The following is a 16,071-nucleotide window of genomic DNA, read 5'->3' as shown; positions in this document are numbered from 1 at the left end:
AAAAGTGGGCACGACAACTAACTCTTCATGGAGAATCTGACTGCCTTCACCATCCGCTGGTGACTGGGCCTTTTACAATATACAACTAATTATTTTGCTTATTATGACATTGCAGCAGACAGACACTTTATGAAAATGAAAGACAGTTTTGTTTAAACAATGTAATACTGCTGGGCCAACTAAAGAGCTGCCAGCTGAGGGGCCTACACTTTTTTTCCAGGTGTTTAGGAAAGACAGCGGGGCTTTGAGACAGGTGTGGATGTGTGCACAGTGATAGAGCTGATGCCTGGGAAAGCCCACCACACACCGTCTTCTCTTTTATCTTCCCATCACCGCCGCTCTCATTGCCACAACCTCCCCTGCACCTCGCTGCTTTATCCAGTGATCCTTGTGTATACTGAACGGATGAGAACACAACAGAGGTGCAACAGAGGACCCGCAGTGGATGGGTGACTCTTTAACCTCATTTCCATCCACCTCACCTGATCCACAAAACACCTCATCTTTAAATGGCACAGGTCCTTTCAAAATTTTTTTTTTTACTGTGGAGATAAAAGCAATCCAAAGGTTACTAAGGCTCTAAAAGCTTCTAACACAAATATGCCAATGTACAGTTTCAACATTAAGACTTACAAAACAAATGTTGGTCTCGGGGACGATGTCTGATAGTGAAACTACGTCTTCGTTTCCAGACAGGTTGCCAGAATTATCTGGAGCCCCTTCTGCCCCCAAACTGGCAGACAGAAAAGGTGATTAATGAAGCATAGGAACAAACACAAGTGATAAAAATACATCTTTATTACAGTCTGATGAAGGTATTATTTTATGGCCTGTCACTGTCGTGTGTACCTGTGGGAAGCACCCTGGTCATGGTCTGTGTTTGCAGATTTGTGCACCTCCACTCCTACTGACCTGCAGAGAGCAGTACGAGAGGAAAATTAAAATTGGGTCAAAGTGGAATGGAAGAACAATGGTCATGTATTATTATCTCTACCGTATGGGAGGAGAGGTGGGGGCAACTCCTGTGCTGCCTAGTGATGAGGTGGACAGGTTAGCCTCACAGTCGGCAGGGTTGTCTAATAGTGGAGGGGTCCTCGGAACAAGATCTGGTCTGCCCAACTGCACGCCTGAGAACAAGAGCGAATTTCACCAGTATTTGAGCACAGTCATGGGTAAAATAGGGCCACGGATACAATTACACATTGCTTGCAATGCCTCAGTTCTTACCACTGTCAGCATCTGACTCAGTGCTTTTAATGTGGCTGTGGTAGACTCTGGGGTCAACAGATGACTGTCCTGTTGCGTGGGAGAGCGGAGTGGGTGCTCCTAGGGTGGGGGCCCTCCTGAGCCCTCCCTGACCTCCACCACGACTCTTCTTAGATGGTGATGGTTTTACTGAAGACAGAATATGTGAAAGCTGAAATGATCAACACCTGGGATTTCCATGATTTCAATGCATTAGAATATCTTTACTGAGTTTTATAGAATCACACATGCGTAGACTTACGTGGAATTTTCTTGAACACCGTGTTGCACATGAATTGCTGGAAACGCTCTGCATAGAAGCCAGGTCTGTGAACCGAAACAGTGTCCTAAAACAGTAAAATAGCCATTAGAATATGATTGACATTAAGATGTTCAAGCAAAACAGTACTAAGTGCTACTTTTTTCAGCTTGTGTATAATCTTGACAATTTAGTTTTCATACCAACACGATTTATATCCATTAAATCTCTCTACTCTGAGCCGCTTTGCTGAGTTTCACTGCTTACTAGTTTCTTCTTCTTTACAGGGTACCGGAAACAAATTCCTTGTGTGTGTGTGTAACATACTTGGCCAAATAAAGATTATCCTTATCCTTCATCTTCCATAGAAGAGTGTGTAGGCTCTTACCCCATCATGGACCAAAGCCTTCCATGAGTGCTCTAACTTCTTAATAAACCTAAATAGTAAGACGTGATGAAATTATATACAGTAAATGGGTAATGTGGAAAGTTTACTCATGAATTCAGAAGTGTTTCTACAAGGAACTGATCTAGGTGCTTTGAAACACCAACCTGTAAGACTGGAGAATGTCGATGATGCCGATGTAGATCAGCAGCCTCTCTCCTTTAACATTACGAGCTGGAATACCACCCATGCTGGAAGGACAAGGCCAGAGCAACAGCAGATGATTTAACTGCCAGATCATAGTCACAGATTACACTACAAACAAACACTGCAATTCAAATTCAGCTCTGCTTGTAGGCAGCTAACCAGCAAGACTCACTGGTCATCTGAATCCAAAGCTCCCTTCCCCTGGGCCTCCCCCTGGATAGACTCCATAGCTGTACAGTACAGACTTCTTTGGGCCTGCGGCCGGCGCTGATCTGGTGTCACAGCTCCCTCTGAACCTGCGCTGTCACCTGAATTACCCCCACCACGCTCCCGCTCTCGAATGGCCTGGTCCATGTTGTGGATGCCCATCAACAGACTGTAATCCATGATCTTGAAACTCTGTAAAAGCTACATAAAACATACAAATACAATGAACGAATTGACACTGTGGAGGAAATAGTGGAAATTATAAGCAATCAATTATGAATCATCTATAAATCAAGTGTAATGTTAACCAAAACATGCTTTTCATGTTTGATATTGGTTAAACTATTGTTAACACTGTTGCTGTCTAGCTGGCACCTCTGTTATGGGTATGACAGAGCAAATGCAAGGCCATAGTGTTCTGTACACAAGGACGTTATGTCTACATACATTGATAGTAAGATTATAAGTAGGAAGTGCTCTTGTCTTGTGTTCTTGACTTAATTATTTAATGACTGCCATAACAACACATTTGTTGAGGTTCTTTTTGAGTATTTATCTTTCTTTGATTTGCCCGCTGTTTGTGGACAGTGCCAGAACATGGAAGTGAAAGATGGCTTTAAACTTACAGCTGTAGAAAAACTCAAACAAACCTTTACACAAAAAATACTGACAATATTTAGCATGACAGACATGTAACAACGCATGAAACTGGATGCCACTTCATTTAGTCCATGTTTTGTTAACAAGGGCCATTACTTAACCCTATAAAACCATTTGTATCATATTTGATACGTGAGGTTCCTGAGCAAAAAAAAAAAATCGCCCAAAATGCCCCATGTATCAAATGTGATACAAAAAAAATAGAAATAATATGGCACCTCTATTCCTATATGCCTGGACTGTCTGTCTATGCTTATATGGCAAATAAAAATCATGAATTATATTTTGGATTTTGTTAAAAGGTTTAATAAACATCTCAGTTCTGAAAAATGAGAATGTTCTGGCTATTTTTTGATGAGTCAGGCTTTACAGGGTTAAAATGTTTTTCAAAAATTGAATTAAGATTTTTTTTTTTAAACCTTAAAGTTATACCTAAAAAGCACATCAGTATGATGACCAACAATAAAGCGCTAGAGGGCGCTAGAGGGTTTAACCGAAGGTCCCCTTCAAAGGGGACCCTGGGGCTGAACGGAAAATACAAGAATGCTACGCGAGTTGTGATAGGCGACCCCCAACAATGTATACATCAAAATGTTCAACGAAACCTCGGCTACAACGTTATATAAACCATTTTTCCACACAATAAACACAGCAAAAGCAATAAAGCAACATCTCAGGTCCACTAGGGGGCGTTCTGCCAGGCATACGATTCATATTTTGTACTATTTTACCGACTATAATCCATCAAAACACTGCTAGCCATGGCTCAAAACAAAGCCCACACTGCACAGATTCCATAAATGTCAAATGTAAAAAATGCTCAGTAAAAGCATTACAGAGATACAAGCCAACAAACTTCAACAATTTTCAATTCGCGAAAAGTACAGCGAAATTTCTGTGCCGTGTTCCATCTTTATTTACTCTTCAAAAACAAAACATCAAATGGTATTTACACCTCCTGACAAATCTCACAAGTGTTCCCTTTCGTTTGACACCAAGAGTAACCAAATACACCGTGTGGTTGCGGAGATATACACATTTTATTTCAGGGAGGCGCCGTAGATTTAAATCCCCCAAACAGGCTTCGGGCTGAATGGTTCTTATGACCATCGCAGGAGGGGCTGATTTACGGACTAAATAATACAAGAGCCGTAGTCAGAGTGTCATGTGTAAAATTTTAGTTAATGCACCTTTAAAAAGAGATGCATATAGCATTTAAATATGCTGATTGGGGAGATGGCAGACAGGTGGGTGGTTGATCACTTACATCTCTGTTCTCAGCCAAGACCGTGCTGTTATAAAGTACAGATCGTGTTTATACAGTACAGCCCTTACAGACATGAGATAACATAACACTGCTGTTTCATCAGTCTGTTAAAGCCACAGCTTTCTGTAATTCACACATGGGGCACTTTTACCTCATGGTCCTCAGGGCTTCATTCAGACATACCCAAAACAACGAAAAAGACGAGGGCACAAGGACAGTCTACAAAGTGCAACACCAAAAAGAAATACTACAAAACTATTCTGGGTTCGAGCCCCAGCCAACCTCCAGCCTTTCTCTGTGGAGTTTGCATGTTCTCCCTGTGCCTGCCTGGGTTCTCTCCAGGTACTCCGGCTTCTCCCCACAGTCCAAAGACATGCAGCTTGGATTGATTGGTTACTCTAAATTGCCAGCAGGAGTGAGTGCGGGTGTGTGGTTGTTTATCTACATGTCTGCCCTGTGACAGACTGGCGACCTGTCCAGAGTGTACCCCGCCTCTCGTGCAATGTCAACTGGGATTGGCTCAAGCCCCCCCATGACCCTATTCAGGAATAAGCGGTATAGATAATGGATGGTTATTTCCTCTTAGGGTCACCTAGTGTCACCAAAATCCATCTGTGTGCCTTACTACAGTAAAGAGGTGCCATTTGTGTTAACAACATTTTGCTTATGATTTATTCAACTGGGAACTTTGAATCTGAATATTTCATCCTAGGATTGGTCTTATGCTACTTTATTAAGATTTTATATTTTTTAAGACAAGAAAGTCACCATTTAGATTTAGAAGATCTGGTCACCTATCCGAATAATGCATATCCTTGTCTGGAGATTTCCAAAGTTTTCAGAGATGTGAGTACAAGCGGACCAAACTGTTGCCGTCATGTTCTCTTTCCTTTTCAACATTGGATTTAGGCTACATTGACATTTCCTGCTGTCTTAAATATTCAAATACTAAAATTGAAAACTGATTACCTACCCAACAAATGAATATCCGAATAGCTGAATTACTGGGTCCAGCCCTACATATTTTGGTCAACAATAGACATGCGGCCTCTGTCCTACAATTTGTTTGACTTTCCCTAGGCCAATAAAAATTATACTTAACATATTGACATCCTGTGTTAAGTGCAATGGCACCAGCCTATAAATATCACTCCAACAAGTATTATCCCTCAAAGTAAATAAAGCATTAGTTTGCAGTGTCATGTGAGCTCGAGTCATTTCTTCAACAATAGACTCCTGTTTTCAAAACTGCAAGAAGTTGCAGAGCTCACCGTGAAGCAACAAACATCGTAATTCCATGTGCGCTGAGAGGCTTGGGTGCTCAGTAGTTGAATAAAAATCAGTCAGTCAAAAATCAGACAAGGGTCTTTAGCCCTCTTCAGACATGCACTGGGACCCTGAAATTCTCTAGACATTAACTAGGGGAGCTATATGTGAGAACACAAATGTCCGAGTCAGTCAACCCAGACCTTAAGTGGCTCTCTAGTACAAAGTCTGCGTAAGGTCCAAGTGAGCCCATTTGATTAGTTGTCGAATAGTTCCCAGTGAATACTGAATGGCATTTTAGCTTGAAATGCCCATCCCTAAAGAATACAGCAGCATATAGTCCAGAGTATTCACATGGAGCTTGTGGGCATGTTGATAATGTTATATCATGTGACCAGAACAAAACCAGAGGAACACAAACATCTGATGATAAAGAAAAACTGTCAGTTACAACAAAGAACAACAAAAATATCCCACTGGAGACACGACAGCACCAGAATTGTCAGACAAACATATCCCACCTCCTGCACACTCTACCCAGGCGTGCCCCTGGCACATAAACCAAATGGAGTATTTCCAGTAGGTGAGAACTTGTCTGACACAGACCATCTCCTGTTGTGTGCTACATGTGTGAAACGGCAACTCTTGACAAAATCCAGGCCTGATTGTACAGACACAATCTGGAGATCATGTGTGAAAACAGCTTTTGTGACTCACCAAGCAGTCCCTCTGTATGGTCTTGGACAGGGCATTGTAGTTGTCGGATTCCAGCAGCAGACCGTCAGGCAAGTCCTGGATAAAGTCCAGGTCTTTGTAAATGGGAACAGCCTTTTCTCTCTCCTTAGGGGAAGCTCGTCTCTTATAGGTAGAGCCCTTCAGGTCGTATTTGAGGTGCATGGGGATGATTCGAGGCAGAAGATTGTTCATCACAACAATACGGATATTCTTGCCTCCTGCCTGAACGCAGTACAGCCCGTAGAACTTGGGCAGCAGGGTGCGCTTGTTTTGGTTTATATTCTGGAAGGGAGGAGGGATATAGAAAACTAATTAGATATTTGACACATTTAAATTGGAAAGAAATTATTAAAGGTCCTACTCAGTTTCGCCTCCTACTCTCATGATAATTATAGATGCTGCTATAATAATCACTCATACTGAGCGTACTCCCATCGTCCATGCTATCCAGGCTCACCATGAAGTATCCAGGCAGGAGTTTCTGGAGGAACTCAGCCTCTTTGTGTTGAACAGTTTTAATGATGAATTCATCATCACTGGAGACGTAGAAGAGAGATCCACTAGCTCCAGGGTTGGACAGCTCGATTAACGGCTCATTGCACAGAGAATACTTAAAAAGAAAGAGGAGTGTGCATTAATACACAGTCAAAATGGAGCAAATATGTTGGTAGAGCCACAATTCTAATTTTATTAAAGCAGTGGTGTCAGATCTAGCCAGAGGATTCTGAGGAGGTTGTGGAAAGGGTGCTAAAATAAATTAACATAAAAACTAACAAAAATATTCAGTTTTTTACGAGTGCATACAATATTTGTATAATTCCACCAACATTTGACAGGAACACATGGCCTTCTGATATTGCACATTTACTTTGTTGGCATTTCTAGTTGGTAAAAGCACAAAATTCAAAATGCTGACATGGCAGTGTGTGTTTTTTATAAGCACTAACCAGGTAGTCATCAGGCCGAATGCCAAACAGTTCTCTGAAGTAACGAAAGGCAATAGGAGCATAGGTCTTAAAACGAAAGTCACTGTAGTGGTGAGCAGGAGTCAGGTTACTTCCTTCACTGAAAATATATGAGAGAGCAAGAAACAGAAAGCCCATTAAACTACATGACATCAAAAAATAAAAATGTACTATGTTTATTCAACAACAAATTCTGCTACTAACCCGGGGAAGAAGATGCTTTCAACCACCACAAAGTCCTGCATGAGAACATCCCTCTCCGCCTTCTGGCTTAAACTGCCAACCGTGTGAGCGATGCCCAATTGGATTGCACCTTTTAAGGCAGATGATGTGGTCTAGAGAGGTCAGAGCAAAACAAAGAATAAGCACCAGTCACCAGTCTGTGACTTCTGCGTTTTCATTTACTATTTTTAGGCATCAAGTGAGAGGAATTCCCAAACTAATTTTAGAATCTAAATACCAGCTTCTTTTCACCGCTGCTGCTCAATATTTGGGTGTCAATAAACCAATGTCACTGACCCCCCTCACTGTACTAACCTTTTTATAGGTGGTTTCTCCTGTGGTGGTCTCAACGCCCCGGTGCCCAATGGTCTTCTTCATACTCTGAGTTGTGCCTGAAGAGCCAGGCATCTTGAAAAGACCAAGAGAAAACATTAAAAACATAAAGTGATGTCTGTTTCTGCTTGTGAACACAGAAGACAAAGAGCTACTTTTATGTAAACTTTAAGCCACATTGGGTAAACATCATCACATGACAATCTTTTCAACCTGGCTGACAAGTTGCTGACCTCTCACAAAGGTCAATTTGAGGGGGGGAGGGAGCCAAAGAAATGTCAGTTGGTCTGGCTTTATCTTTGCATGACAGATACTTTTATGTCCACTTTACTTTAGTAAGAAACTTCATTTAAATAAGTCATTTATCATTTACATTAATTAGTTCTCTGAAAATCTCTCATCCCTTCTACAAATATTCTCATATTTTCTGTTATCCTTCAGATTTTCTGTTGCATTATTTTGATCAACAACTACTTTGGCTAAACAGGTTGCAGTAACAACATTTTGGTCCACATGTTTTTTCAGGCATTTATTCCATTATCACCTATATAACAAAAGCTAATCTTTTACTTTCATGAACTTTCAGTGACTGGCCCTCTCAAGATGCTGATGTCTGCATGAATGCAGGCTTGAACTTTCAAAACCTGTTCTCCGTCACGCTTCACAATTGACTACATCGACAGAGGTGTTTTATCAATTCACGTAATGCAATGTCTGATATTCTTACCTCTGAAGGAGCCATTTTTCGGATGCTGCTGGTGCCTGAAAATAGAAGAACAAGTTACTTTTTCACAGTGTGACAAAGACACCGACTACTGAAAAACTCAACTCCATGAAACCTGTATGCAAGCCAAACTATGCAGTCAGTGTAAATTTGATGCTTGAAATTATTTTTGAAATCTTTGAGTTGGCAGCTTTTAACATGAAAGAATTTTTTAATGACTACTTCAGAAACCCTCCGCTGCTTAATTAGTAGGCCTATTTCCAGCACTGGCTGATGACTATATGTGGCCACAGTTACTAGCCACTGCCCCAGATACAACCAACTCTCTGTGAAGTGGAACTACTTCTCCCCGGAGCTGGATGCTCCAGATTCAAGTGGTCCCTCTGTCACAGCCTACTTTGTGACTCAGTAATGTTGTCATCATTATAATTGGCTTCAATATGCTAACATTATGAATACATAATACCATCACCATGCAATGACCTCTGAATGTGTGTAAAACTTGTCTGCTTGATAACCAAAGATAGGAAGTAAAACTATAAATCATGACCCAGACACATGGGTCGATTGTATGTTCCTAAGTAAACATAATAACAAAAACAGCACATAGTAGTTTTTTAAGGAAAGCACATAACTGAATTAAAAGAAATGCTCAATGTGAGTTCCTCTGTCCTTAGATAAACCTGCTGTTTAAACCTACTACCTCACCCACTCTGCAAGCACCTCTAGCCTGTAACCAGTGGCAACATCTACTTCAATGCTGCAGTGCCAATAAACATACAAAAAGATGTTAATAAGTGTAAACACCTGTAATACAATCCTGTGGTATGTAAATCTACACTCAGCAGGTTCAATCCAGGCAATGCATAGTAAGTGTACACTTCAACCTAAGAAAAGGTGGGAGTGTTAATAATACAGCAGGATCACTAAATGCCATGCATCTCTTCTCAGTTAACAGGGACACAGTGCAATCCACCAGGAAACAGTGAGCATCGTTTTGCCCACATTCCCTTTCATTATGCAAAACAGCACACCATCGTCACTACTCATGCGGGTTGTGCTCAGGCATACTGAAACACTAACGCACATCCATGCGAGTACCTCGCTGTAATGCTCTCCTCCAAAACTGAGTCCTAATATCTGTGGAGCAGGACAATTCAAATACATACAAATATTCACACAGCATAGACACCAAACAGTCATGTCCCTAACCAGGACCCAAACTTGTACATACACACACACACACACACACACACACACACACACACAAACGGGACCAGATCTTTACAGCATTCTCAAGGATGCAGTCTGTTGTTTGTAATAGCAGATGCTCTTCTCCATTTTAAAGTTCAGCATCTTCAACCAGATGGCAATACTGTGAAGTATGGATTCATGGTGTCATTTGTTATTGCCAGGGCAAGGTGTGTGATGGTTCTGTCATTCATGTCTAAGAGATAAAGCGTGACTGTACATAGGCAGAAGAAAATGTGTTCTATCTTGTGTTGAAACAAAAGCATTTCAACTAGAAAACAAATTAACAACTATTTTGACAATCAAATGCAGTTTTCTGGTTATAGCTGCTTAAATTTATAGATTTTCTGCTTTTGAATTAGGGAAGCTTTAGTTTTTGGACCCATTGTCACATAAAACAATTTTAAGACAATGACTTGGGTTCTGAAAAAGTTCAATTGTAATTTCTTAATATTTTCTGCCATTTTATAAACAAAATAGTTAACTTATTATTCAGAAAAATAATTGTCAGTCCTAGTTTTATCACACTGCCATTTTTCTCAAAAGTCAGTATAGAACTAGCTTTGAGAACCTCACTTACAATATTTCATATGGAACTGAGACGCTGAATGTTTTAACCTAGTACTGTCATTTCATAACACACAACCAAATTATGAAGGTATTTCCCAAATCCTCAGACTCTTATAATGATGTGTTATCAAAAATAATCTGATCCAGTCCAGAAAAAAAAAAATCATTTTAATCTGTTTCTCAGGTCATAGTTTCTTTTCAGTTAAACAAAGGTGGCGACAGGAAATGACGTCTTAACACTGGCTTTGTATGAAAATGGCCCAATGTCATGAATGTTTTTAACAATTTCAATACCAATTTCACTTAATTTTCAATAACAGAATAATATAAGGTTTGAATAATATATTCATGCTCAACTTCCACAAAAAAAAAGTGCCAGAGGAGACATAATTTGCTGTTGCCAGCTTTGCTTAACTGAAAAGAAACCATGACGAAACAACGGTATAGGGTTAAAACATTCAGCAAGTTTCAATTCCGAAAGCTCACAGAAGATTATCTCTGTGACTTCAGTATATGCAATAAATGAGTGTCACAAGCTGGGGCTAGTATAGAACTACATAATAAGAGTGCCCAGCAGATTTGGGGTAGGAATTAGATTAATTACCAATTACTTAATGACTTTAGCTTGTCAATGGACAGCAGGTAAACCATCTGTTCCTCTTGGAGTAATAAACAACTCCCTGCCAGCCTTGTAAACATGTAGCCTGCAGCCTGCACAAGGCAACAATATGGGACATGCACACTCTCCTCACATCATTTTCTGCCTATGAAGAGGCCATAAATATACTGGTCCTTAGCCCAATTATGAAACAAGGCCAATAACAACCAGAAGGGAAACTACATTATGTTGCCGTCACTCAAGTGTCAAAGAGTGTGTGTGTGTTTGACAGAATTCTATATCTTGTATTTGTAGTCTGGGGCACTCTGCCATGTTGTAGCCAGGAGAGTGTTTTGAAGCCACTATTTTTATTCACTGATTAAGACTGGGTGGCTACCAAGGGAAGAGCAGCTCCTCTATGCACAGGGAAACTGACAAGTGACACACAACTAAACAGATCAATGAGCTGCAGTGTTCTCATCATCTGTCCCATCCTCAATAAAAAAAAGAAACCTCTGAACTGCCCAGGACCACCCTGTACTGTTTCAGTGTGGACAATGAAAAGAGGAAGAGCATTAGCAATTCATCATGCACAGATCTGATATTAGAGATACTATACAGAGTTCACGAGCAGAATGAATGAAGTATTTTCATAAATTAAGCATGACTGTGTCACTGTTTAAAATTATGTAAGAAATCAGTAGGATCATCACGTCAACTTGGAAACACTGGTAAGTGAATAAATGTAAAGTGAATTTATTTGCAAACTTTACGTACTTAAAAGAATAAGGAAGAGGAGGGTGTAAAATCTAAGGAGACAAAAGAACGGAGTAGCCACCGCTAACTTCTGTTGGTCTTTGGTTCTTGTTACCATGCTAACTCTGAGAGACGAGGCAGTCCAAGTAACTTCAAAACAGTGCTGATTTATTCCAAGGATCACAGGTAAAATTAACATTACACGCTCAGGTATCTTGCACCTCCAAACTGCTCGCAGGCAGATGTAAGATGAAAGCCCCTGAACCCACCAGGCCTATACATTATATCCCCTCAGTTGGGCTAGCCCCATACTACACAGAAACGTCAACCGAGACGTCTCTGTTACCAGCTTTGCAGCTGGTCATAGCAGTAGTCAAAACGTGAAGCAAATCAATGTGTGTGTGTCTGTTGATTAAGTGGTGTGTAGCTAAAAACATTCTCACGACCTCTAGTAACATGTCGTGACTTAAACATAAGAACATATTATGGCTAAAGCTACAGTTATACACGTCATAATAATAATATTAAACACCCTGTCTGCTGACAGTCATCAACTCTTCTCTCTAGTTATCCTTGACCAGATGTACCCTGTAGAAACTCATAAGCATGCCTAAGCATTTAACAGTCTAACTAGACACCCTATCTCCACTAAACATGTCTAATACATAAAGTATCTATCTAATATCTATTTGACTAAAAATACCTAACACTTCCCATGGATAAACAGACCATTAAAACAATAGCCTAAGAACATTCACTTCCTCAGCAAGTGACTGATATTTACTAAACCTCATCCTTTCATACAGCTAACATTAGCTCTTTAGCATAACGTTAACGAAATTACCGGCTTGATAACAAAACACACGTTTTGCCAACGTGGAAAGGCGAAATATCAATTATTAGCATCATTAGATAGTTCTGTTTTAATAATGTTACTGGTGGACTGCTAACTAAAGCTTCGTGTAATTAACAACCAAAGCATATTAACAAGGCAGCTAACCTAATGTTAGCCACCGCTTGGTTTATTCGTTAGATTTAACGTCTCGATGCTAGCTAGCTACCAGGCACAATAAAGCCATAGTCACCACAATACGCCATTTTCATTGCTACAAAATGTTACATCGACATATTTGCATGTTAATTTCATTAAAACAGAGGAGGGCGATTTACTAACTAGATACCTGTCGGGACTGTTGATCCCTGGTCTGCTGTTCCAGCAGTCGCCATTACGATGTCACTGCTCATATCGCAGACAGCACCGACTATTGATTTCTGACCCTGAGACTGCTGTTCATTTATTTTGGTATCGTTGTTTTATAAAAAATATTTTGGTCTGACTTTTGTGACTTTATACATATAAATATTGATAAGGATTTTAATCTGTACTGGAAGAATGTTCTGTTTGGTTGCTTAAAAACACGATTCTCATCTCATGTATATGTTTGTAACTTGCTAATTTGATTTGCTAAATTTCATATTCACAAATGTAAATTCGCAAAGAGTATTTTTGGTCTTTTTAAAAGAGTTCAAACAATACATTTCTTCAATATTTTTTCTGATAATGCAAAGGCCATCAAAACAATTAATTTATGCACTTTATTTAAAATTTCTGGTTAGATTATAACCCCCCCCTTATCTTTTTTTGAGTTCTTTGTCTTTCTTTTATTTGTTTCTATTCTGGTTCGGTGAATGTATTTTGAATACACTGTTTTATATTTGTATCTTTGGATGACAGTACTGTATTCTTCGTGATGAATAAAGTTGTTGAAAAAAAAAAGACTGTTGATTTCTGATGTTCATGTGGCAGCAGCACAACAGCGCCCCCAGCGTACTGAAGGGGAAATCAGCTAAACGTCTTCCTTAGATACGCACACTAGTCGCTGTAATGACATATTGTTGCCCTCTACTGATTGATATTTATTGCGATGTTTCTTGATCTCCAGTTTTCTAGGTTGTGTGAAATGCAGAGAGTTAAAAAAAAAGGTTTCTACAAGTACTCATAGGCCATGTACAATTTCTGCCTTGGTGATCATAATTTTTGCTCTCAATTATCATGTGTGGAGCCAGGTGGTGGCCAGGAGTGGCACTGGCCACTCCCTAAATCTGATTGGCCACCCCTGCCAGAGTCAAAATGTAATGCCTATCAGTATTAATGAATGACAATTTTCTGGTGCTTTATAATTAATATTGGTCAAATTACTTTTATTATATATCGTGCATGTAGCATAATATTTCCATTAATTTCTCCAATTGTTTCATTGTGGAGTACTTAGCATGATTCATTTGTAAATAAGGAGCTAAAGAAAACACTAGGTGTGTCTCATTTTTACACAAAATAAATAGTTTGATTCTTGATAGTGTATGGTTCATTATCTCACAGAATTAGGGGCCTAATTTAGTTTTTACATGTATGTGGAAGATGCCACTCCTCTCCGAGTCTTTGCCCCAGTCTGACCATCCCATCCAACATTTTCTTGTTCAGCCCCTCAGGACTGACTCTGCTGCTCCACATACTTTTTTGCAGATAAAACAACATTTTTGTTCTTTCTAGGCTGTAAAACATGATACCCCCATTTTTTCTTTTCCCTGAGTATTTTGACACTTTTAAAAAACTGTTCCCAAAGCAAACATATGGCTGAACATACGTCACTGTATCCTCTTATTTGTATCAAATATGTCAGTCCAATTTGAAGGTGTTTGAAATGTGTCACTTCTGTCACAGACTCAGAAAACAGAAAAACTACAAGAATGCATGATATACTGTATTTAGCTGAATAAGGGATTGTAATGGTGACCTGACTAGATTCATTCTTGGCTGCATGACATCCCCAGTCTTTTTGCTTTTCATTTATTTACCCTAATTTCTTACCGTCTCTATGTATGTTTTCTATATTTGTTTTATTCAGGATACAATAAATAATGTTGGGATATATGTTACACCTATTTCCTCATCAATATTGTTATAAAACATATAAATGTTACTTTGAGTGCAGACAACTTGACTGTGCTACATGCTATTTAGAAGTAATGTTACTCTATTTCAAATTAAATTTTCAGTACTAACAAACTGAGGTTAAACTAACAGTAATGACCTTGCAGGTAAGGTCATTACTGTTAGTAAATCAATACATCCTCATTGACAGGGGTGTATCTAAAAACCTTTGGGCAGGGTGGCCAGGCTGGGGCACAGACTCAAAGAGGAGTGGCACATTTGAAATACATATAAAAACTAAAGTAAACCACTTGTTCTATGAAATAATAAACCATACATTATTTAAAGTCAAATTGCTTATTTTGTGTAAAACTGGGTGCTTTCTTTAGCCAACTTTCACTGCATTCCTTATCAAACCACACAAGAAGTATTTACGTTTCTAACAGCTTATTTAGATTTTATTACTGTTGTCAATAGGATCTTAACCATAAAATCATACAAAAGAAGAGAACCAATCTTGCAATGTCAAAAGAATCAAAAAACTGCAAGCATAATCAAATGTAAAAAGCACAATATATAAAATGGCAGAACAATAACAAAGGCAAGTCTGTTCTTAAAAAAAAAAAAAAGTCTAACATGTATACCTGTTCATTTGTAGATGTACTCATGATTCCACTGCTTATGTAATCTTATGACAGTCGATGACGCAAGTATTTGGTCTACATTTGGAATATTTTTTCAGCTTACAGATCTCTAATTTTCACTAATTGCTCCTGTTCATTGACTGGAGGCCCCTCTGTTACTAGCTTGCCATCTCCCTGAATGGCCCAGTGGCCATAAGGGTTTAGGAGACTGGGCACATTTTCTTCTGGTTTAAAACTTTGGTTGCTTTGGTGATGGCATCCATGAGAATTCTGGAGGCACACTGAAAAGTCGGTTGTACTCCATGGCAACAGCGGCGGACAAATGAAAGAGAAGTCCTCTTTGATGAACACATGCTGTCAAGCTGATGTCATGGAGAGAACAAGGCCAAGCAAATGAGAAATAGCATAAAAAATAATGAATTTTGAGTTAATGCTTTATAAATTTTCATTAGCAAATATTACATTTAAAATATTACCACACCAAACTGCGTCTTACTAGACTTTGTATCAACTGTCTTCCTCTTTACTCACCTCTTGCAACAAACAGATGGACATGTCTTCTTTAGACAGGGGGCAGCATTGGTTTACCAGGCTTTTCAGAGGAAAACCAACAGGGTACCTGAAGCACAATCACATGTTATATTTCTGACTTTGCATTGCTCACATACTGTGCACATTTGTTTTAGATCCATGAAAATATTGATGACACAATATACTAATAAAATGGTGTACAACAATTTAAACTGAAGAAATATTTTGGCATGTGAGGTAGCTTGAGATTTATTTGAGTTGGAACAAATGACAAAAATCATCAAAAGAAACAGAAGTCTAGAAACTGTAGGGAA

The 16,071-nt window shown here is 39.3% G+C and overlaps 2 protein-coding genes across 2 annotated transcripts in view; both read right to left on the bottom strand.

The window, feature by feature from the left end:
• Window positions 1–316: 316 nt before the first annotated feature.
• On the bottom strand, window positions 317–12,945 carry pip5k1ab (phosphatidylinositol-4-phosphate 5-kinase, type I, alpha, b). The gene is made up of 16 exons (XM_020607289.1): window positions 12,832–12,945; window positions 8,479–8,513; window positions 7,734–7,826; window positions 7,401–7,531; window positions 7,179–7,296; window positions 6,689–6,841; window positions 6,214–6,513; window positions 2,269–2,504; window positions 2,057–2,140; window positions 1,893–1,941; window positions 1,508–1,592; window positions 1,228–1,395; window positions 995–1,127; window positions 850–912; window positions 634–733; window positions 317–542 (listed from the first exon to the last, which is right to left on the bottom strand). The coding sequence occupies exons 1-16, from the start codon at window positions 12,893–12,895 to the stop codon at window positions 540–542; spliced, it is 1,815 nt and encodes a 604-aa protein (XP_020462945.1). The 5' UTR covers window positions 12,896–12,945; the 3' UTR covers window positions 317–539.
• Window positions 12,946–15,012: 2,067 nt separating this feature from the next.
• Window positions 15,013–16,071, bottom strand: part of ecm1b (extracellular matrix protein 1b) — a 6,412-nt gene continuing 5,353 nt past the window's right edge. The window contains exons 9-10 of the mRNA XM_020607238.1: window positions 15,758–15,845; window positions 15,013–15,588 (exon numbers count right to left, since the gene is read on the bottom strand). Of these exons, the coding sequence (XP_020462894.1) occupies window positions 15,427–15,588; window positions 15,758–15,845 (250 nt within the window). The 3' untranslated portion in view covers window positions 15,013–15,426. The remainder of the gene's footprint in view (window positions 15,589–15,757; window positions 15,846–16,071) is intronic.

Source organism: Monopterus albus, unplaced genomic scaffold (genome assembly GCF_001952655.1).
Source record: "Monopterus albus unplaced genomic scaffold, M_albus_1.0 scaffold84.1, whole genome shotgun sequence".
NCBI classification, from domain to species: domain Eukaryota; kingdom Metazoa; phylum Chordata; class Actinopteri; order Synbranchiformes; family Synbranchidae; genus Monopterus; species Monopterus albus.
This window is presented reverse-complemented; position numbering and strand designations above follow the sequence as displayed.

Excerpts from the sequence above, each read along its gene's own strand:
- pip5k1ab (XM_020607289.1), bottom strand. The coding sequence starts at position 12,895 with ATGAGCAGTGACATCGTAATGGCGACTGCTGGAACAGCAGACCAGGGA. Across the intron at positions 6,514-6,688 it reads TCCTGCCTGGATACTTCATG|AATATAAACCAAAACAAGCG; the intron begins GTGAGCCTGGAT and ends CCTCCCTTCCAG. Across the intron at positions 734-849 it reads GACCAGGGTGCTTCCCACAG|TTTGGGGGCAGAAGGGGCTC; the intron begins GTACACACGACA and ends TCTGTCTGCCAG.